This window comes from Eublepharis macularius, chromosome 2 (assembly GCF_028583425.1).
Source record: "Eublepharis macularius isolate TG4126 chromosome 2, MPM_Emac_v1.0, whole genome shotgun sequence".
Classification (NCBI taxonomy): Eukaryota; Metazoa; Chordata; class Lepidosauria; order Squamata; family Eublepharidae; genus Eublepharis; species Eublepharis macularius.
Genome location: NC_072791.1, coordinates 218,604,685 through 218,627,532, shown reverse-complemented (window position 1 = coordinate 218,627,532; position 22,848 = coordinate 218,604,685). Strand labels below are relative to the sequence as shown.

Below are 22,848 nucleotides of genomic sequence, written 5' to 3'. Positions count from 1 at the left end.
ATTGTATTCAGTGAAGAAGCTAAATTGCATAGGAATAGGTTAAACAAATAAGGGGCCAGGATAATCCCTGTTTGACTCCACGGTTAAGAGGGTATTTTTGACGTTAATCCTCCAGAGAAACTAAAACGGACTTGGCAGCTAGTAGAATATATTTTTTGAATATGAAAGAGTAAACGTTTATCTAAACCCATATTTTCCTCCTGCACCGCTACCAGCCTTCCCTGGCCCTGCTTCAATGTGCATTTTGGATAATTTAGGCGCTCTATCAGCGACGAAAAAGACAATTCTAATGTTCATGTGAAAAGTTAAAAAGAAATCAAAGAGGCAACTAAAATGGATAAACAAATTATTAATGTGTGATTTCTGCAACCCTCAGGTGACTTTAGTCTTTGGTAGCTGTATGCAGTCTACCTTCTTGATGTGAGGGAAGATGGCAGCAGCACGAGATAAGAGCACTCCGTTTATACTGAAACTATTGAAGAGCCGCGGACTTTTACTATCTCTGTCCGAGCCTCTGTCTTGGACAGAGGCTCACCAAAACTACTAAATCAACATGGCACAGTTGAAGCAAAGACATCCGTCAGGATCAGGGATAGGAGCATCAACTCTAGAACTGCCATCCATCACGATATGATCCAGGAATTGAGACACTCTACATGTGCCCTATTAAACAAAGCTGATTCCCTGAAGGGCTTGATTAATCCTAATCAGATGGTGATCTCCCCCTCGAACAAGACAAACGATTCTCCTCAGACTAAGGAGGTGCAAGGAACGCTCATTGACAGTGGGCCTCTTCTTATGGATTGTGGTCCCAAAGGACTGTCATTCTTGCCCCTGAAAGGTTCCCAACATCTAGGTGGGAAACGGACAGTAGAGGAAGGAAACCTGTCTGATCTTCCTTCTCCCCGCTTGGAGGTTGCGATTCCGAGGTCAAATGCATCGATTAACCAGCATTTACCATCAAATGGACTGTGGTCTAAAGCCCCTAGGAGGGTATCAGATGATGCCACGTTGTCTAGGCGAATCGCTTCAGGAAGCTTTGATTCGGGGTTTCCGAATCATTGCAAATTGGGTCCAATTCGGGTTCTTTACCCGAATCCGAAACCTGAATCACACACTCCTAGTTATGACAGGAAGTGTGTTATGCATAAAGTACTACACTGGAGCATATTCCATAGGTAACCAGTAGTATAATACTAGTGCGTGCGTTATGGGCCGTCAAATAGCCTCTGACCTATGGTCACCCTATGAAGGAAAGACCTTCAAAATGGCCTATCATTAACAGACTTGCTCAGATCCTGCAAACTGGAGAACATGACTTCTTTTATTGAGTCAAACCATCCTGTTTTAGGTCTTCCGCTTTTTCTACTGCCTTCCACTTTTCCTAGGATTATTGACTTTTCTAGAGAATCTCATGATGTGACCAAACTACGATAGCCTTAGTTTTGTCAAGTATAATAGTTAGCTGCCATATAATGCAATGGATTTCTGTCTTTCCACACTGGGATCCACCTTTACATGCTAGGCAGCAGAATGGGACTCACTGAACATCAAGCCCGTAACAGGAAGTCATATGATATCAGTTACATGATGGGAAAAGGAGGAACCACAATTATGATCTGTACTTTAAAGTGTACCTGGTGCGGTGCGGTGACTATGCTGGACAAGAAGGCAAAGGTTACTTGTTGGAATGCAGGACTGTGAATGTGTCTCTGCTGAAATAGCCTTGCTTCAGGGAGATAACCGTGCTACGTTTTTTTAAAAACTGAAAATTCCCCCTTGAAAACTATTTCTTTCTGCAGTCAATTTTCCTGAAATTTCTTCCTTTCAAACATCCCTGACTCCACTGCCCCAGTGCCATAATACATTTCAACAGGGTGGGGTGGGGTGGGGTATGATTTTCTTTTCTTTTAGAAATAAATAACGGGATGTGGTTGAGTGCTGCAGTTGAAGTGTATGCGCACACTAAAGGAGGCACACTCCTTAGAATTGTGGAGGAAAATTTCCACAATTAATTTACTTCCCAAATTGCTATTCAGCTATCTGTAAATCAAGAGTTTCGTGTTCTGGCAGCTAAGAACAGGAAAGATCTTACTAAATTTGAACAGGTTTTATTGGATAATCAAAGGTCTTATTCATATTATCTGTTGATTGTGCTGGAATATAATAAGTGCAATTGTATAAAAAGAAATAGTGTCATGTCCTCAGTTATGATCTGAGTTTTAAAAATCAAATTTTATATACAAACGAGCTGCTCTGTTCTTGGTCAATATGTGTTCTAGAGAAAATTACTTAAAAATAATAAATCAGTGGCACTTATCATCATAGAGGTGCTCCAAAATTACTTGTAAATTGAGCAGAGAATGTTGGGTTTTGCTCTGAAAAAAAATGCAGATTCTTTTAATCTACAATGGCAATGTTTCAAGTCAGAAATTTATTGAGAAAAAGTCCAAAGGGTAAGAGGTTATATTTGAGATATTGAGCTTATAATGAACTTATAATGAAGTTTTTTCTTTTGTATTTGAATTGCAAAACCCATATAGATAAAGAGTATTAAAGATACTGACAGTAGCATGACAGTGTTTGCAAGATAATGGAAGACCTGACATTTTCCAAATAAACATGAATGGTTATTGAAGGTAAGGAATACAATGAAAGGGATTAAGCTGAATGCTCTGGAACATTTAAGCATTTTAAATACATTGATCAAATCTGGTTGTGCCACAAGGCAGGAGAAGAGTGAATGTTATCCCACTCTTTAAGAAAGGGAAGGATGACCCAGGAAACTACAGGCCGGTCAGTCTGACTTCTGTTGCTGGGAAGATATTAGAGCAGATTTTAAAGGGATCGATCTGTAAGCATTCTATGAAATACATAATATAGCAACATATAACATAAATACCAATTCAAGAATACTTTTTTTCCATCCGTTAAGTATTTACTTACTATATTTCCAACTTCACAGAATCACAGAGTTGGAAGGGGCCATACAGACCTTCTAGTCCAACCCCCTGCCCAATGCAGGATCAGCCTAAAGCATCCCTGACAAATATTCATCCAGCCTCTTCTTGAAAACTGCCAGTGAAAGGGAGCTCACCACCTCCCTAGGCAGCTGATTCCACCTTTGAACTACTCTGACCGTGAGAGAGTTTTTCCTACTATCCAGCTGGTACCTCTCTGCATGTAATTTAAGCCCGTTGCTTCGAGTTCTATCCTCTGCTACCAATTGGAACAGCTCCTTGCCCTCCTCCAAATGACAGCCTTTCAAATATTCAAAGAGAGTAATCATGTTCCCCCTCAATCTCCTCCAAACTAAACATTCCCAAGGGCCTCAGCCTTTCCTCGTAGGGCTCAGTTTCCAGACCCCTGATCATCCTCGTCGCTCTCTTCTGCACCCTCTCGATTTTGTCCACAACCTTTTTGAAGTGTGGCCCCCAGAACTGCACACAGTATTCCAGGTAATTGAATGCACATTTATAATTGAATGCACATTTTATTTTTTTTTAAGTAACTTGCAAAACCGCAAGATGAACTGGAAAGCAAGTTGATGTCGAAGAAACTGTTCAGTAGGTGCTGATGACTACACAGGCAAATTCAAACAAATCTGAGTGGTTTCAATGAAAAGGAAAAAATGTTGATTAGATAATGAGAAAATCATGCATTTACGTATTAATCCTATACAAGTTGGATGTTCAAGTAAGCATGTTCCCTATTTTCATACAATTAACAGAAAATAGCAAATACAGAGACATATCACTGTTTTGTCTTTATGTATTTCAGGGTGTGTGCATGTATACTGAAATCTGAATATATTCAGAACTACTGAAACAACAGACACAGGTTTTGTCACAATACTTGTACCATTTATTTGTAAAAATATCCATCTGAATGCATTTCATTATTCATCTGCAGTTTGGATACTCTGTTACAATTAACACAGCATTCAGTAGTTGAAAAAGATATTTGTGCTTGAACAAATTCAGGTTGGGGTCCAAATTAATCTCTCATTCTCATTTTCTTCAACCATGTCATTTAACTTCAACGTTAGGTCATTAAAACTTCAGTTTACATTTAAAAACCCACTGAAACCATTCAACAATATTTCATATTGTTTATTACAAACATTTCATACAAAATGTAACACTGGCACCAGAGTCATATCACCATGGTTTGTAAAGATAATATTGCACATGCTAAAAGCATAAAATATGAAGACAAAACTACAAAAACATTAGATATTGGCTTTTTAATATGTATATCACTGCATAACAAACCCACATAATTGTATTTTATACACACTCAAGATTGTCACCATTTTAAAACACCCTTCCCAATAACAATGACCTAAAGTTTGCTTTGTGTAATAAGAAAGTATAGCACTGCAAAAAGTTATGCACAATTCCTATACAAGTTTAGCATATTAATTTTTATATTAACACAAGTAGAATGTTTTTTTTAAAAAAACACTTTCAAATAAAGGTTTGAAATGAAAATGTATAGGTATTATATTGCTTCAGTTATCACTCAATGAAAGACATACTCACAATACAAACCCAGCATACACAAATAGAAAAGGCACTCTAAAAGTTTCCTTACACAATGAAACCCAGATATGTTATCAAGTTGCTAAACAAGAACAGACCAGAAACAAAATGAATTTTTACGTGTTGGTTATAATTCATAGTTCAGTACAGCAGATGTTTGCTGCCAGAAGTACCAAATGTATCGTGGTGCCCTTTTAGTAGTGATAAACAGAAATCCCCTGAGAAACCAACAAGCAGTAAGTGCCATGCATTATGACCCTGCGATTGAAGTGTCACAAGAATTAAATACCAGTTGCCAAGGCAGGAATGACAATGTAAAAGGGAACACATGCAGCACAACTCACTATCAGGGCCACACTTCTCAGTCTTAGAGACAGTTGTTTGAAAGCAAGTCCAACTTGCTTTTGATTAACAAGAGTGCTTAGCCTCCAATAAAGGGAAAAAAATACCAAAAAGACCAACCAAACCTGGTATTTACTATAATTTAGAAACAGTACCTTGTCTGCTACAAAACAGCATTGCCATTTGGGTAAGAGAACATTTACAGTGAAATACTAAGCAGAGTTACTCAAGTCTAAGCCAATGGGCTTGAAATCAAATCAATGAGCTTAGTTTTGAGTAACTCTGCCTAGGATTTCACTGTTCGAGTGCACATCACACTGACATTGATTGCAAGTATCTTGTTTAATGGCTGTGGATTGCACTGTATTTGAGTGAGACACTATATTGGGAGGGCCTCCTTTGCAGCATTATTTACTTTTTCTAAGGGAAGAAAGGCATGCCCAATCCTAAGCATGTGTTCTTGGAAGTAAAGTCCCTGTCCAAGTAAGTATGCATAAAAACAAACACCTATTTAGTTTTTCCAGCCAATACACTGAAGAATATGGGGATATGAGACATCCGTGTTAAAAAACCCAGCACAGTAAGATTACAGTCAGTAAATAACAACAACAGTAAATGTGATCTCTACTCTAAACTAGAGATAAGAGTAAATAATCTGCTGTGAAGAAAACATTCCCTGCTTTTTTTGAACTTTCAACATAGAAATAAGTGAGGGGTTTCTATTCAGTTCTACATAGACACATTGGTTCTCCCCCATTTCAAGTGCCCCGAGTATTAGTTATTGCTGTCCAGCAATTTTCTAGCATGTATGCTTCAGTTATTAAAAAAACAAGTACAGTACACAGAAGAAGGAAAACTGGTGCTCAGTTTTCCCAGTGTAGCCAACACACAAAAAGAAATTTTAATCTTTAAAATCAGTAGCCCAAGAGGTTTTCATTTCAGTTTCAAGCTTTGGAAATGCCCCACCCATTTGATCCGCAACAGCCGGGCAAAACACAGTAGATAGAATTACCACGGTTGTGAATTAGATGGCCATTCAGTTTTCTTCCTCTGTCATGCACGTCCTTCTTGGGGGGGCCCTACTGTTAATGCATAGTATATACTATTAACTACTCTTAAGTGTTTTAGATATTCTCACAAGAGTTAAACATCTATGATTGCATTTTTTTCATATGAAAATGGGAATCTGTCACATGCATTTGACCTATAAAATATTGTCAATAGCTGATCCGTACACCTCCTAGAATGAGGCGTGTTTCTTTGCCAGGCCTGCTGCAGAATTTGATGTCGTAGCTTTCCGTCCCTCCCTTCAGTTTGCACCACCAGCCTAGATGGAAATTGCCACCAGATTCCATCAAAGAATACATTTACGCTGCAACTACCTTTTGCTGTTTTACAGTTTCCAGAACCATCCCTACTTCAGGGCTGCTCTGCTCCATAAAACCTCTTAAGTTACTTGATGAGCTTGCGATTGCATCTTGCCATCATGGATTTATCACAACTTAGCAGTGAGTGAACTGCAAGGTCCTGCAGCCCGTGCCTGTTTTCGCAGGATCCTTCTGAAAACAAGATGTTTTGTGGTGTCTTAAAGACAGACCATATGTTGAGAACTTCATGGAGCCTCACCTGCTGGGTTGCATGCTCGTATAGAGCCTTTTTTTTTTTGCTTCCTTTGAAAGGACTTGCTGTTCCAGTGCATGTGTGAAGTGTCATGCTTCCTTCCTTACATGCATGACGGCAAGACAAGTTCACTCAGAATTGGAGAGAATTCTTCTTAGACCACTTGCTAGTTGGCCATCCAATGTTCTATGCATGCTTACAGCACAGAATCTTCCTCCTCAGTGGTGAGGTCACAACCCTGGATCTTCCTCTTCCTGTTATGAGACTCTGAGGTCACTTGACTTGCTGTAAATTGCTGGCGGCTTGTGGGATCCATGCTGCTGCTGCCTGGTCATTGAAAGTGGACCCCATGGTTGGAAAAGCTGACAAACACAGGACTGGTTTTATTGAAGCATAAGCTTTCACGGCCTAGAGTCCAGGCGCTTGGTTTGGACTAGATCCCTAACCTGGGAAAACTCACACTACACACTTCCCACTCATTGTTCAAAATAATTATTTTCCTTGCGTCGATTGTGCAGGTTATACACGTATCCGTAAGTATTGCTTTTTTTCTTTAAAAAACTAAGGATGAATGGGGAGAAGATCATTCTTGTGTATGCATCTTTACAAGGGAATGGTGGCCATTTAAACACATGTACCATTAATAATTAACACAGGTCCCATGTATTTTGTACTTGAGTTCTGTACCCAACTATAAAATGGAACATGGGAAACTGCACCTATGATATTGGCTCGGAGGGCAATTTATGTGAGATGGAAGAGCACTGCCAAAATGCAATCTCAATCTGAATCCCCCCCCGCCCCAAATCTAACTGGCATTTGTATCTAAACTACTTCTTACAGGGCTGGTGGGGACTTCTCTCCTGGCTTCACAGTCCTCTCTTAGTTTTGCATTATAAAGTGTGGAACATCATTTCTTTACCAAAGGGATAAATCCATCACAAATTTCTGATGCTGTCCCCAGGAGAGTGCCATTGAATCACAAAACAAACACAGTTCCCTGTCACAGATAGCCATGCACAAAGTTTTACTTTCACATTACCACCCAGCTTTCTGTGTAAGAACTGGAAATGGTGGCTACATCGAGTGCCCATTTCGTTCGTTCAGCTCAGACTATTAGGCTTGTCTAGATTCAGAGATAAGAAGACAGACATACACAATGAAAACTAAGAAGGAGAAAAACAAACCATTGTCATCTTTTTCTGGGCACTTGTTTCATTTTAAATAAATATAAACACATTTAACATTAAAAGTATAGGAACATTTTCTAGTTTGGAAAAATAAACTGTGATCAACACATCATCATCGGTTACAAATGTCAAAAAGTCTACTAGAAACTTGTGTCTTAAAGTGTACAATACAGCCAAGACTCTTCATTACGTAAAACACTTTGTGTGTGTGTGTTTAGAAAAGTTAATTTTTTCCCCACTTGCATTGTTAAAAAAATAATGAAAGTCTTCCCGTATAAGATACTGAAGCCTTTTGGTCCTCATGATATAGTAGCTGGTTAGTTCTTTGTATTTTAAAGTCTTACTCTTCTTTCTGTACATCTTTCTCGGGCGAGGAACAGGGTCCATTTGACCTAGAAGCTTTGGCAGAAGGAGTAGATATATTCATAATGCGGATGTTTAATAAGCAAGCAGATGCGAGCAGGCCTTTTTAAGTACATCACAATCCCCTTTATACACTTCCTCGCGATTGCTTGGCTTTTCCACTTTGCATGTTTTGGTTTCATCTGCTGTGTACACCTTAGAACAATGATAGTAATTACAGAGAATACTAATTTCATTTAGATTTTGTAGATGTTTAAAACAGGGTAATGTTCAAGATAAAAAACATACTTCAGCTTAGAAATTCTAGAGTTAAAAGCTAGTTTGAATTGGCAAATCTCAAACGTGTATGTGCATATCAATTTCTAGCCTTTTTTCCCCTTAAAATAGTTCAATGGCTGACAGCTCAGGGACCCTTAACTGTGGAGTGCAAATAAACGATGCAAACTTGTACCAAAGATGAAAACATAAGGCAAACCACGCCTGCCTTGGCCAATAAACTCTTTGAAGTGAGTGGATGTGTGGTGACTGAGCAAACAGGATTTGGTCCTAAATACTTGTAAACTGTAAAATGAAGATGCGAATATTGTCTTTTAAAAGTGCCTTTTGTGTGTTTAAGTGCTTAACACATGGAGAATGAAGATGTTTTAATTTCCATAGGAAGTGGTGATACTGGCAGTTTTTTTAAAAAATGTGGTTCTACCTTTGGTTTGTATGATAACAAAGTTATCTAAAACATGAGACTAGAGTGCTATAAAATCGACAAGAAAAGTGAAGACAAATCTGAGTTCCTATGAACTACGTACAACATACCAGAAATATGTCTTCATTTTAACAGTATACTATAGCTATCACATGAATATATATATGTATATATGTATATGTATATACACAACAGTTCCCTGTTTACTTGTGCTGTCAAAAAAGAAAAAGGCAGCTTTCTCTTTCTGCATAAAATAGGAGGTAGAAACTTCCACAGGACCACTTAGGGGCCTACGGAAAAGATGACATAGCGGAAGGAGCAGAACATCAACAAGAATGCATTCAAGTAGCCAGATACTGTTTGGTGATAATTCAGGTCTCTGAAATTACATTGTACTGTAACTAGATCTTAATTTCAAATTGTTTTATTTGTTCTATTGTATTACTTGAATTTTCGTTTTTGGTGTAACGGTGATATATGATTGGTCAAATGACCGTAAATAAAGAATAAATGCATTCCAATGAAAAACCTCTATTTTTCTGAAAAGCTGTATTTAACTGCAACTTTAAGCTTTTCGTTTTGTTGTCATTCCAGCCATAAGTGAAGGTCAACCGTAATTCTGGGATTCGGGACTTTTAAAGAATAAAATACCAACTTAAATCCCAACACAACCAAGAAAGATGTTGAATGCTAAAAGTCAAAATGTTTCAGAATCAGAATCATTTTCATTGTATCCATTTTCTGCTCCTACATCGTTTCTTAATGGTTTACTATAGGAGTTAATGGCGCTGCTCATATTGGAGCTATTGCAGAGTTGAGTCCTGCTCAAATTGTCTTTTTTAAAACAAGTGGAGTTGAGAGCCGTCACTGTACTGGAAGGAGAAAAAGGCATCATGGTAGCCAAAATGAGTGCCAGGCAGTCAGCCACATCTTTGTTAGGAGCGCAAGCCAGGGCTGGTGTATGACCTGGGCACAAATGCAGACAAAGCCAAGGTTAGTACTGGGGGTCCAAGGAAAGGGATCGGAGCATTCCTCAGATGATACATCTCTAGATGAGTTTGTAGCTTGGAGATGTATGTTTTAGTTACAATCACAACAGGCAAGGCAGGGTTACTTTTCAAATTAGACATGCTGGGAATGGGCACAGTTCACAGAGGGGTTTAAGCTGATATGATCATAACAAGCAATATTTGAAAACAAGAAAAAAGCTGCAGGCAACTTACAGCCTCTGCAAAAATGAAATAAACACACAAGGAAACCACTTTCCACAAGGACAATATGATCACAAAAGGAATTCATGAACTAAGCCATCTTTGGCCTCAATTCATACCATATCAGTAATTCTTATTCTGAGAACGATGACCTTCCTTTGAAAGTAAAATGTACGAGGCTTAAGAAAATTCCCTAACAGGCTGAGTTTGAACGCAGAAGCATGACCATTAATTAGTTATTTTGTCTAGAATAATATTTTTACTAATTAAGTGACTGGATAAAGAACCAACCCCAGTAATTAGCTAGTGGTACAGTATTTGCTGTACAGCAAATGGTGGGGGGGTTTTTAGGAAGCTTGCAATGAGTGTCAAAAATACCTAATATTACAGGGACTTGCTGAGGTGAAAAATTTGTAAGCCACTACAGTGAATCCAAATTACAATTAGAGCTGACTGAATCTTTTCCATCAAATTGGGATGGTGTTCGATCTTTCTCTGTATACAGTCAGGACTTATTTCTTTATTTAAAACATTTATTAGCTGCCTTTCTACCTTGCAGAAATTCAAGGTGGCTTACAATATAAATAACAGCCATAAAATGAACAAACCAAAGTTTAAAAACTGTAATAAACATAAAAACAAAGTTAATTAAAAGCAATCCTAAATAAAAAATGTCTTCAGCTGCTTCCTGAAGATGGGCAGTTAGAGGGCCAGGTGCATCTCCCTGTGGAGGTTGTTCCATAATTGTAGGACTGCCACCAAAAAGGCCCTCTCTCATGTACCCACCAGCAGTCTAGCCACAGAATTCTGCACTAGCTACAGCTTCCAAATGCTCTTCAAGTGGAGCCCTATATTCCCCAGAGGTTGCTCCGATCAGCAGACAGACAGCTACTGGTGATCCCTGGCCCCAGGGAAGTTTGCCTTGCCTCAACCAGGGCCAGAGCTTTTTCCGTCCTACCTGGTGGAACTCTGTCTGTGGCGGCCCGGACTCAGCAAGATCTTTTAGCTTTCCACCGGGCCTGTAAGATGGAGATGGGGACTGAGGCAGGCTTATGAGGACTAAAGCAGGCGAATCACCAAACCAGCCCTTCCAGTGTGTGTGTGTGTGTGTGGGGGGGGGGTTATGTGCTCCGACCTGTATTTATTAGAGTTTGCCACCCTGCCCGAGGGATGGTAAGGATATTGATGTAGGGTGCAAGGTGGGCTGCCTTCCTATGTTTTAGTGATATTTGTATGATTGTTTTCAATTTCACTATTTGTTTTATTGTTTACTGTTTTAGTGTGTGTGTGTGTGTGTGTGTGTGTGTGTGTGTGTGTGTGTGTGTAATCTCCACGTGTTATGAATCTACTCTGAGCCCACATGAGGGGACAGCAGACTACAAATTAAATAAATAAATTTATATAGGCTGGAGGAATCCCAAATGCATCGCATACAATTGGTTACCTTACCATCGGGCAGTTAGTGGACAATCTATCCATTTTCGTTGGTCTTCAGCTAAGAACCAATGAGCTGGGGCCCTGAAACCTACCACATGGCAGGGCCGGATCGAGGGGGGAGCAGGGAGGTAGCCTGCCCCCAGCGCCACCAAAGAGGAGGCGCCGGGGGTGGCTGCCAGCTGCTGGGAGTGCGCCAAAGCTAGCAGCTTGCCTGTGGGAGGCTGAGCACAGGGTTGGGAGGCCCTCACCTGCCCCGCCAATGGGGCGGCTGGCTTGCTGCATGCACAGGACCTCCCAGCCCTGCACTCAGCCACCTGCGCAGCAAGCCGGCCGCCCTAGCACATGAACGTGCCGCCAGCTCCGCAGCGCTGGGGTGGCCAGCTTGCCACGCGGGCGGCACGGGGCAGTGGCGCAGGAAAACTGCATGGAGGGCCTCCTAGCCCTGTGCTCAGCTGCTCACGCGGCAATCCAGCCGCCACAGTGTATACCCGCGCCGTTGCTGCTAGCTCCACAGTGCACCGGGAAGGGCAGCTTGTCGCGTGGGCGGCACGCCTCCCGCCCCAGCATAATGAGGTCATGGAAATGACCTCATCACACAGTGCCAAGAGTGCGCGCACTGTGTGTGCGCACAGAGGGCCAGACAGGGTGGCACCGGGTGCCGGCAACCCTAGATCCAGCCCTGCCACATGGTTCCATGGCTAGCTGAAGGAGACTGGGCAGACAGGACGAAAGGCCAGACACGGCCGAGTTAACACAGCAGTTGAGAAAAAGTCCCAGAGCTGGTTGCTGGTGGTCGCAGCAAAGAGCTGAACAAGACAGCAGCAAAAGAAAAGAAGGCTGTGGGCTGGCCATGGGCCTGAAAGGAAGATGGAAAACAGAGGATCTGGAGACGTTCCCCAAGGAGACAGTGGGATCTTCCAAGGAGCGCTGCCGCCCTTGCGCCCTAGTGTCAGCATTTCTTCAGCTCTGTTCTGGATTTCTGCCGGTTTAAATTTCTGCAAATTTGCATGCGTGTACCCTATTACATATTTATTGAAACGTCTTTGAAATTGACTGCACTGATGCACACTCATTCGCCTTGAGTCTCAGTGAGAAAGAGGGATTATAAATAGCATTAAATAAATAAGAAATAAATAGTTCCAGTGTCTTCAATGGACATTAGTCCTGATCAGAAAGAAATCTCTAATTTCGGAAATTGAGCTGTTTTTTTCAATATCCAGAATAGCCAAGGAAGAACATGACCCGAAAGAAAACTTCAGATCAAAGCAAGCATGGCTAGGTATGCACAGACTTGGGGTAGAGGCTGCAGTAAAGGAAATCCACTATTGGAATAGAATTGAGGGGCAGCACTAGTGCGGGGATTGCCATTTCCCCTAGTTACAGTAAAGCTACGTAAATGAACAAAAAGGTATACCTACATTACTAATGTCCAGTTAACCATATTGGCTTTTTAATAATTACTTAATAAACTTTCAAAATATATTTTGGTTCTCATTATTCCTTGGTCTCAGTGTCTATCTGTCCGACACCGACCAAACTATCGGGTTATAAGAAAGTGTGTTTTACCTTTTAAGATAAATGATGGCAACAAAATGCAAATAATATGTAACACAAAGTAGAACTGTCACACATCCAGTGACCTGCTTGTCCCATTCCTGAGCAATTCATAGGGCCAAAGTAGACATGACAGCATCCACTGATCCATTCGATGGACAAAGGCACCATTTGGAAGCGATATGAATATACTGCAAGGACCCGATGCTAGTTGAGTCCGCAGCATGGCTCCACACCTTTCTAAGTGCCAAACAGCTGCTGGGGGTGGGGGAGCTGTATCAGCATGGGGAGGAAACAAGAGCACTTCAGTACACCCTACTGTGGGTCTGACCAGAATTGGGGCCTTGTGGCATTTTTAAAATTGCTTTAAAATGGCAGCGGCAGCTACGTGTCAGACCTGTTGATGCCATCATGTCTAGTTTGGACCTCAGTAGCAAGGTGATGGGAGCACATTAAGAATATACCCCCCCTGTCCTCCACATACCAGGGGTATACTCATTAACTCTTCTCCAGTGTGCTATTTGTAGTTTGCATGCCATAGTTTGCAAGTTAAAGATAATATACTAGCTACAACATTTAGCATTAGCATGGGGGATTAATTTTTAAACATACAGAAATACCTGGGTGGAGGTGCATGCATGGTAGTCATCCAGCACTAGTTATAACTGATACAATTTTTTGTGAATGTGTTTTTCTACACAGCTTCCTGATACGAATTAATTGCTTTGCGCTCAACAACAGAACCCTCGGAGCACATTTTGCAGCAAGTCAGGTGCCATGCAAGCATTACAATTACAATTCTAATTTTCAAAAAAGCTTTAGAATTGTCCATACAATACAGGGCTAGGTTTGGAACTGTACACAGTGCTCTGAAGGGGAATTCAGTATTGACCTGGGGTTTTTGACTTTTCAGGCCGATGAAAACTATGCAGTCTACTTGAGAAGTTGGATCTTGGGAGAAGGGTCCTGTCAGCAAGATTCTTTAAGACTTTCTTACAACAGATCCATGGATCGGCAGTCAGTAGGATCAATGGGACAAACACGCATTTCTACACTAGCTACGGGAAGGTATCCTTAACAACTGTCTTATTTATGACAGAATAAATACTTAACGTTAATTATACATCACCATGGCTTGGATCCTATGCAGCACGAACACTTCCCCTCTCCCTCTGCAGCCATCTATGCCCCCCACAACTGTTTCCCCACGGGGAAGTGGCTCTCCAGAAAATTGTCAGGAGTAAAAATGGAAGGCAGCAGTGAGAGCAGGAATCTCCAAAACTGCCTTCCCTCTCTTACATGGGTACTAAACATGGCTGGGAGGTGCTATTTGCCCTTTTTGCTAGGCACAAGAGGTTTGTGGATCTCAATTTGAAAAAAAAGTTCTACAAATCTCTTTGAATGTTTGGGATTCAAATGAATGTTTGGGCTTCAATGAGCAACTTTAGGTTTACTGAAGTGCTTCCGTGTACCCAGAGGGTTTTAAATTATCCCTCCCCCCTCCTAGAACAGCAGATTTCCTCCAAGCCATGCCAAATCGCAAACCAATTCTGAACTTCCCCTTGATCTGAAAAGCAATCTGCCTTGTAACATGGAAGCTTATGAAATTTCTTTATAAGTAACACAAATCTTGCCCCACTTGGGAACAGAACCAATTGCATGTTTCTCTGGAAGCTGACCAATGTTCTAGTTCAGGTGTGTAAGACCAAATAAAACATTCGGAAATGAGATTAAACTTCCCCATTACTCTCTGTTCCCTGGCCAGTATTCCATTTGGTGCTTAATTAACGTACATCTTTAGCTCTCAAAGTCCAGGACCAAAGAGTTACTTTGCAGAATGCTTAAAGTATAGTGTGCGTCTAATGGGAATTTTGATTTTTTTTTCCCCCTTCTGAACAGCAGACCTCAGATGTCACAGTAAAAATGCCTCCCCAAAGTTCCCTCAAGTTGAGAGACTCGTATGTGAGAAATTTAATTCCAAAGCCCAAAGTTCTGTGCAGAATTAGTTACATAATGAGTTTGGATCTTGTTCAAAGCGATGAGTAGCTATTGTTTTCATATCGGACTGCCATTCAGTCTTTAAGAGTCTTCAGAGGCAAAAAGACATTGGGTGACACAGAATAAAATGTAAAGTGTTTCAGAGATGGAAATTGGAAGAGACATGCGACAAAGAAGTTATTAAGCACTTGTATGTATGCAGCATTTCACACACCTAAATCCTCAGTGTGGTCGGAACAAGAAACAGCTCGATCTCAGAATGAGTTAGGATTGATGTTGATTGTTTTTTCTCCTAAGCATGCTTTTGATGATGTATTTAACACAGGGCTTTTAAATTATAAGAAGTCAAAATTTTCTGATGCTAGAAAATTCCAACCCTTACTACATTAAAGAATGACCAGTTGCCCAACAACGTATGCATGCATGAAAAAATGGGGGGGACTGGTGCACTGAATAGATGTGCTACAGTAGATGACAATTTTTCTTGCTTAAGAAATTGCAGAGTTTACTCATTTGAACCATTAGCATTGCTCAAGCAGTTTGTATGAGTATTTAAGAACACTTCCTCACCCCCCACCCCCCCGGGCAAATATGCCACTTTACTATTATTGCTAATGAAAGACAACATGGATCGCTTCACTTACCATTTTTGTCTATAGCTCGCACACATGCCCCTTTTGCCAGTAACTCCTCCACCACCATCTTCAAGCCATTCTGCGCAGCAATATGAAGAGGCCTAGAAAACAGAGTATCTCAGTTCAAACGGCTTTGATGTATTTAAGAATAACCCTGCAGAAAGTATAAAATACCATACGTTTCCTGAAAAGATTAAATACGGTCCAAAACAAAAAGAAGAAAAATGGAATGCAAAAAAACAAACTGATGTGAGAATTCTGTGAAAAGTACATTTTTCTAGCTTATACTTACGTTTGTAATGCATTATTTTTTGCATTAATAAGGCTCTGTTCTTGTATCTTGTCAAGTATCAACAAGGCACATTTTTCATGACCCTGGAATACATAACCATATTTCAGAATATGCTTCTCTGTTTATAAAACTATGTGAACAAGGAGAAGGGAAAGGACTTCTCCATCCATTCTGAACTGCCATTATATGTATTCTCCAAGATATAAGGACAGATGGACTCACATTCTAGCTGTATGTGAAGAAGCGAGCTGTGTCTCACGAAAGCTCACACCTTACCACAAATTTTGTTAGTCTTATAGGTGTTATTGGACTCTTGCTCTTTTCTACAGATTAACACAGCTACCCAATGGTTCTTGTTTTCACTGTTTTATTATTCACATAAAGAGGGGAGAGGCCTCTATTCCGAAATTACACTGGAGGCTCTGTCACATGGGATTTTGCTACAAAGATATATTAATACTACACCAGAAAGAGACTATTCTGGCAGATCTCACTTAATTTTGAAACAAGGAGAATCTATGAGCTGTAAAAATATGCACATAATGTAGTTGATGTATTTGCTTTATTTGTTAATGCAAGAATTATTAAGATAACGTTCCTTTGAGAAAGGGTTAATCTTGAAACTTTTTGAGGATAAAGGATACCATTTTTGTACAAACAAAGCTGTTCTTGACCCTCCATCCTGTGAATTTTCATTATACACTAGCAAAGTCCTAAAATTATCATCGGTATTCCAGAAATATGCTGGCACAGTTTATAATTTTTTTGGTTCCTATAAATTTGCAAAAGGTGTTTCTGAATAAGGCGATTGTGGCATTACACTACAGCTTGTTATCATGTCTTCGTGGCACAAAGAACCCAAGTTACAGCAGAAATGTATGTTTGATTGTGAGTCTTTCGTGCGGGACGGGACAGGCATACATAGGAGAATATAGGGTTAATCAGTACAAGAAGTTACTCTGACTCCGTTCACAGTTCAATGAGGTTTATGGTGTAATTATTTAGGAGAAGCTCATTACTACTCAGAGCTCCTGAGTTACTCCCCCAGCAAGAGGCCCAAGAGGCGATGGTCTAAGTCTGACATGGTGGGCAATTCCATCACTCCCGTCTGACTCTTCCTTCTCTACTTCTGCTTGTCAGCACTGTTCCGTAGACTTCTCCAGGCAGGGTAGACCACCCCATCTTCTCCTGTAATCAGCCACTTCCAAGCCATCAGCTACATCTATCTTGCTACCATGCCCAATCAATCTCCCCCTCCTTCTCTTCTGGCCCTCACTGGTCTCATATTTTGTCCTTCTATGGAGCCACCTCCCTCCCTCGCAGGTGGGGTTGCTTCTGTAATCTGGCAGAGGCCAACATCAAGCACGCCTCCCTTGCCGGGTTTCCTGGGTCTTTGTTCCATCCATGACTTTTGCCCATCTGTTGCTGCCTTCACTCCTCCAGCAAAAAACAAAGGGGTGCCTCCACTTGACAAACTGACTAACCACAACCATACGGAAGGCAATATGCAATGAACTGTACCATTAAAGAAACATAGCACAAAACTGAATTATATCAAACAATTTATAAAGTGCAATGTGCCCAGTGTAAATGCAGTCAATATAAAGTCAAGTAAATATTACAATGAATGAACCATCAGTAATGCATATGAACAAACCAACTGGTAAGCAATATAGGTAAATAAGAGTCTCTCTGTGTGTAGACCATGTTACAATCAAACGTCCCAGTAGAACAACCACTGCAAACCGTTCCTGCAGAGTAGCCACTGCAAACCGTTCCTGCAGAGTAGCCAACGGGTCTATGCCAGGCGTTTGTCAATTCCCGTTTCGCGACAACCGCTTCCTCACGGGCAAGGTGTTAATAAGGTCTCACAATACACAATCATTCTAGCCAGTCAATAACCAGTCGATGCAGAGTGACGGGACAATGGGCATTGACAAACGGGAATTGACAAACGCCTGGCATAGACCCGTTGGCTACTCTGCAGGAACGGTTTGCAGTGGCTACTCTGCAGGAACGGTTTGCAGTGGTTGTTCTACTGGGACGTTTGATTGTAACATGGTCTACACACAGAGAGACTCTTATTTACCTGTATTGCTTACCAGTTGGTTTGTTCATATGCATTACTGATGGTTCATTCCTTGTAATATTTACTTGACTTTATATTGACTGCATTTACACTGGGCACATTGCACTTTATAAATTGTTTGATATAATTCAGTTTTGTACTATGTTTCTTTAATGGTACAGTTCCTTGCATATTGCCTTCCGTATGGTTGTGGTTAGTTCACTCCTCCAGAGGCATGTGGCCTGCATGGATCTTGTCTACAATATCTGTCCCAGCTCTCGATGCAACAAGGCCCTTTGATTCAGCCAAGTACGCCGCAATAGTGGGACAACTTGGCCTTCTACTTCTGGAGGTCAGTGCTGGCAATGGATTCATGACCCACACTGATACACTACTAATATTTTGTTTTCGTATTTTTATTGGCCATATGTATTATTTACACACATACACACACAAAAAGGGAAGCTTAGAAACATACTTTACTGCTAGCCAAGTGCAAGGCTGTATTCAAGTCCTTATCCTTCAAAGTTAGATCAGCCTTGGCGCTGTTCACCAAAAAATCTCAGAGAGAAACAAAGTATGCCACAAGATTAGTTATATAATAATAGTTACCTTCCCACCTCTATTCACATCATATACTTAAAAAACTCTCAACATGATGTAATCCGCCTTGAGTCTCAGTGAGAAAGGCAGACTATAGATAACATAAATTAATATTATACAGGTAAACAGATTATTCATTGTTTATTCACCAGTTAGCCCTCTAAGAACTGTCAGCAGATTTGCACATGGATAAACACATTAGGTAACTGGATTAGACCATTTTTAAGCTGTCAAATTTGTATAGCTGAATTCTAGCAACCTTTCCCACACTGCCTAATGAAGGATAATTCAACACTTTTACAAACCAGTGTTCTAAGCTATCTCCTTATCTGTTTTGTTTTGTGTGTTCTCTAAAACTAACAAGATCTGTATGTCGCTCAATTGGACAGATATTTCTTTGCCAAGAAGTGATCGGAAGTGCAATGCGAAAGAATGGTAGGTGTCGCAGGAACTATTTTTGCATGTACAATCACTACTTCCTCTTAAATGAAAAAAAGACAGTAAAGATCTGTACGAAAGTATCAAACGCCCTTATCATTTCCCAGCAAATACCTACCTACAGCACCTACGTGCCCATTTTCAGCTGCCATCATAAGTGGTGTTCTCCCTGAATTATCCGCAACGTTTACTTGTGCGCTGTGGCTTAAGAGTAGCTGCAAGCATTCCACACGATCGGAAAAGGCTGCTGCATGAAGCGGTGTTCTGTAAACGAACACAGCACACTGAGAGATGTTTGACACTGAAGAATACCTGAACAAGCAGCTACACAGTAGTGTTTGTTGTAAGGAACTTCAAGTACAGCAAAAACAGGCAAAACAGTTATCTTCAGTACCGGTATAATTTGTTGTATGAAGAAGGGGGTAAATTTCTGATCGAGGAAACATTGCAGGAAGGGGACCCGAGAAAAATATTGTTTCGCACGGTGACTGGTACCCTCTATATCAATATGCAAGTGAGACCTGAATTATGTGATACGCCAAAAGCTCCACAGAGGGGCAAACAGCCTTCCCCTCCACGGCTTTCAGCTTACGGGAAAAAAGCACGGGAGGGGGACTGGAGCCCCTCCTCTCCTTATGCTGTAGCCAGGACCCGAATCAGACCTCGCAGGACTTGAGAATATTCGTTCCCTAATGCTGTGTGTGACATGAGTCCCTTGACCCAACTCAGTCATACATATCATCTCGTTTAACCCCGAGAGAAGTGCTGATTAGCAGGTGGTAAAGCAGTTCCTAGGAACTCGGTAGAGATGGTTGTCATGGCACCTATTTAATATCTTTTTACTGATGCTAAAATTGTGGCTTTTATCTTTACCTGTGAAGGAGCATAGGATTCAAACTACAGTATGCTAACAGCCATAACAGATGGACCATACAATTAATAATAATAACAACAACAACAACAACAACAACAACATTTGATTTATATACCGCCTTTCAGGACAACTTAATGCCCACTCAGAGCAGTTTACAAAGTATGCCATTATTATCCCCACAACAAAGCACCCTGTGAGGTGGGTGGGGCTGAGAGAGCTCCTAGAAGCTGTGACTGACCCAAGGTCACCCAGCTGGCTTCAAGCGGAGGAGTGGGGAATCAAACCCGGTTCTCCAGGTTCTCAGTCCCGCACTCTTAAACACTACACCAAACTGGCTCTCAGTGTCCGTTATTTAAAGATAACAGTCTTCAGTCCTTGGTATGTGAACTGAGCAAAAACAGTAATGTTTTTGGGTTTTTTTATTATGGCAGTAAACATTTGGTTTTAATTGTGCTCAGTTTGTAAGGGATGATTCAACCTGACCTTATTAACTCTGTATTTTAGAAGCTAGTGTCTTGACGTCCTATGAAAATAAAAGGTTTGATCCAAATCAGGGCGCTGGATCCAAAAGGGTCCTTCCACCCACAGATGACATTCTTATACTGAGAGTCTCTCAACACAAGACATCTTACACAGGGATGCTCAATGATGCAATTTTAGCCGGGAAGCGTAGTTTAAAAAGACAGAGCAGGGCAAAGGATTTCTTATACACTGGAGCTGTGTGAAGGGGCTGTGATATGCCAGAAGGGAAACTTCAGCCCATTATAGCCTCTCCATTTCTATTCCTTGCTGCCCTCTGGTTGAGATCCCACACAGTTTTAGCCTGGAGAGGTGAAATTGACAGAGCCTTTGGGAGGCGAAGATGAAATTAACAAAACCTCTGAAGCGCGATCTCTGCTGACTCTGTCTTTTTAAACTACGTTTCCAGGCTAACATTACGTCTCCCTGTACTTGAGCATCCCCGTGTAAGATGTCTTGTGTAGAGAGACTCTCAGGGAAGTTCGTTTTATGAGCAGACCTTCGGAACCAACCCAAGAGCTCCATCCTAGCCAACCTTACCTTCCTTTGTCATCTTTAGAATTGACAATGCCAGCACCAATGGTCCCAATGAGTAGCGCTGCACAATTTTCATGATCATTGATTCTATAAACAGGGAGAGGAAAGTACACATTTGAATAATCTTTCTTGCTTTACCAAGTCAGTTCTTCCATTTCTTTCAACACACATTTAGGCATTTTTCCCTATGACTTTCTGCCTCTGACTTTGCCATGATTTCTTCGACGGATCTAACAGCAGATATCTATTGTACATATTTTCACCCTCTATAGCTGTGCTTTCTCTCCCCACAGCTTTTTTTATTTACTGAGACCTATTCACTCAGGACAGTAGAACAGAATATAAAAACTCTTAAAATATCCAAATTGCCGAGCAGGTTGACACATACGTGTGATTAAATCTGGTTGCTCAACATAATGGTATGAAATAGAATATGTGAACTGACTTAGTTAAAAACTGATGTATGAAGTAAGGCAATATTTATTTATTTAAAAATTCTAATACATCATTCCCTGTGTTCAGAGCAGCTTACGCTCTGACCAATGCAATTCAACTGCAACACACAATAAAGAAAAAGCCATAAAAATATTAATTCCCCAACACACACACCAGAAGCAGGTATTTTACTTGGCTGGTCTTGTGACCGTAATAAACCCTTGATTGATTGATTGATTGATTGATTGATTGAGTGAGTGAGTGAGTGAGTGAAGCAGGCCTTTTTTGCACAGGTGATTTTTGCAGCATTTGGCTCCATACCTCTTTGGGTTGTCTTCTGAATTCTGGATGATTTAACTCCCCCTTCAGATTTCAATGCGGCTTTTCAAGGGTTCTCTTCCAAGTTTTCTCTCTGCACAGAAAAAATGCAGGGAGAAAACTTGGAAGAGAACCCTTGAAATGCCGCATTGAAATCTGAAGGGGGAGTTAAATCATCCAGAATTCAGAAGACAACCCAAAGAGGTATGGAGCCAAATGTGGCAAAAATCGACCGTGTGAAAAAGGCTGCAGCCTGGGAAAGTCCCTAAAGCCAAAAAGGCTTGTAAAACAAAAGCCCGCAAAAAGGGAGGCCACATCTCCTCTGGGAGGCCATTCCACTGGGCTGCTGTAACCATTCAGAGCGACTAAAACCTTGGGGATGATACACATACCTGTTGCGGGGGTGCGAGGGGGAGATGGAGGTAGAAGAAAGCACTGGGGTGAACTAAGGTGGTTTCTGTAATGTGTTAGGAGGACCCTTGTAAGAGAAGTAAAATTTCTGGGAATGTTGAAAACCATGAGGGAAAATGTATTTTTCTGGGGATGGGGGAGGGAGGGTGTGAAATATATGCAATAATTTCTAATCAAGCCTAGCTGTATTTTTCTGCTTTAACAACATAAAGACGCCAATCCTAAGAACACTTTCATGAGAGTAAGCCCCATGGAATAAAATGGGACTTACTTCCAAGACGACCTGTTTAGGATTCCTTTGAAAATGTATAATTTACAAATTGTGCTATTTGCTACATTTATTAAATGTAAAAGTATAAAAACTTTAGTTTTCTAGACACAAAATCAGGGCTTTTTTTCTGGGAAAAGAGGTGGTGTAACTCAGTGGGTTGGCAGCACATGGGGCAACTCCTGGCAGGAGGTGGCGCCCCTGGTACCACATGCGTGCGCTTCCGGGACCGCGCAATGATGTCACTTCTGGGAAGTGACGTCATTGTGCAGGGTGCAGCAACCCAGTCAGCTGGAGCAAGGAGGGGTTTAAATCGCCCCTCCCGCTGCTCCCTCCTCCCTTGCTGAAGCAAGGAGAAAGGTACTTCCTTCACCCGGTGCAAGAGGGGCGAGGGGATTTCCTCGTCCCTCTGGCATCGGGCAAAGTGGGCGTTTTTTCAGGGAACTGATCTCTGTCTGGAGATCAGGGGGCGGGGCCACCGGCCATGTGAC

General features: G+C 41.2%; 1 protein-coding gene across 8 annotated transcripts in view; it reads right to left on the bottom strand.

The window, feature by feature from the left end:
- Positions 1–3,850: 3,850 nt before the first annotated feature.
- Positions 3,851–22,848, bottom strand: part of ANKRD44 (ankyrin repeat domain 44) — a 219,667-nt gene continuing 200,669 nt past the window's right edge. For 4 of the 8 annotated variants that reach the window (XM_054972776.1, XM_054972778.1, XM_054972777.1 and 1 more), the window contains 6 exons: positions 20,929–21,012; positions 19,114–19,259; positions 18,433–18,515; positions 15,887–15,969; positions 15,604–15,695; positions 3,851–9,725 (listed from right to left, as the gene is read on the bottom strand). In XM_054972776.1, coding sequence (XP_054828751.1) covers positions 9,457–9,725; positions 15,604–15,695; positions 15,887–15,969; positions 18,433–18,515; positions 19,114–19,259; positions 20,929–21,012 — 757 coding nt within the window. In that variant the 3' untranslated portion in view covers positions 3,851–9,456. The other 4 variants (XM_054972780.1, XM_054972783.1, XM_054972781.1 and 1 more) reach the window with 3 other exon arrangements.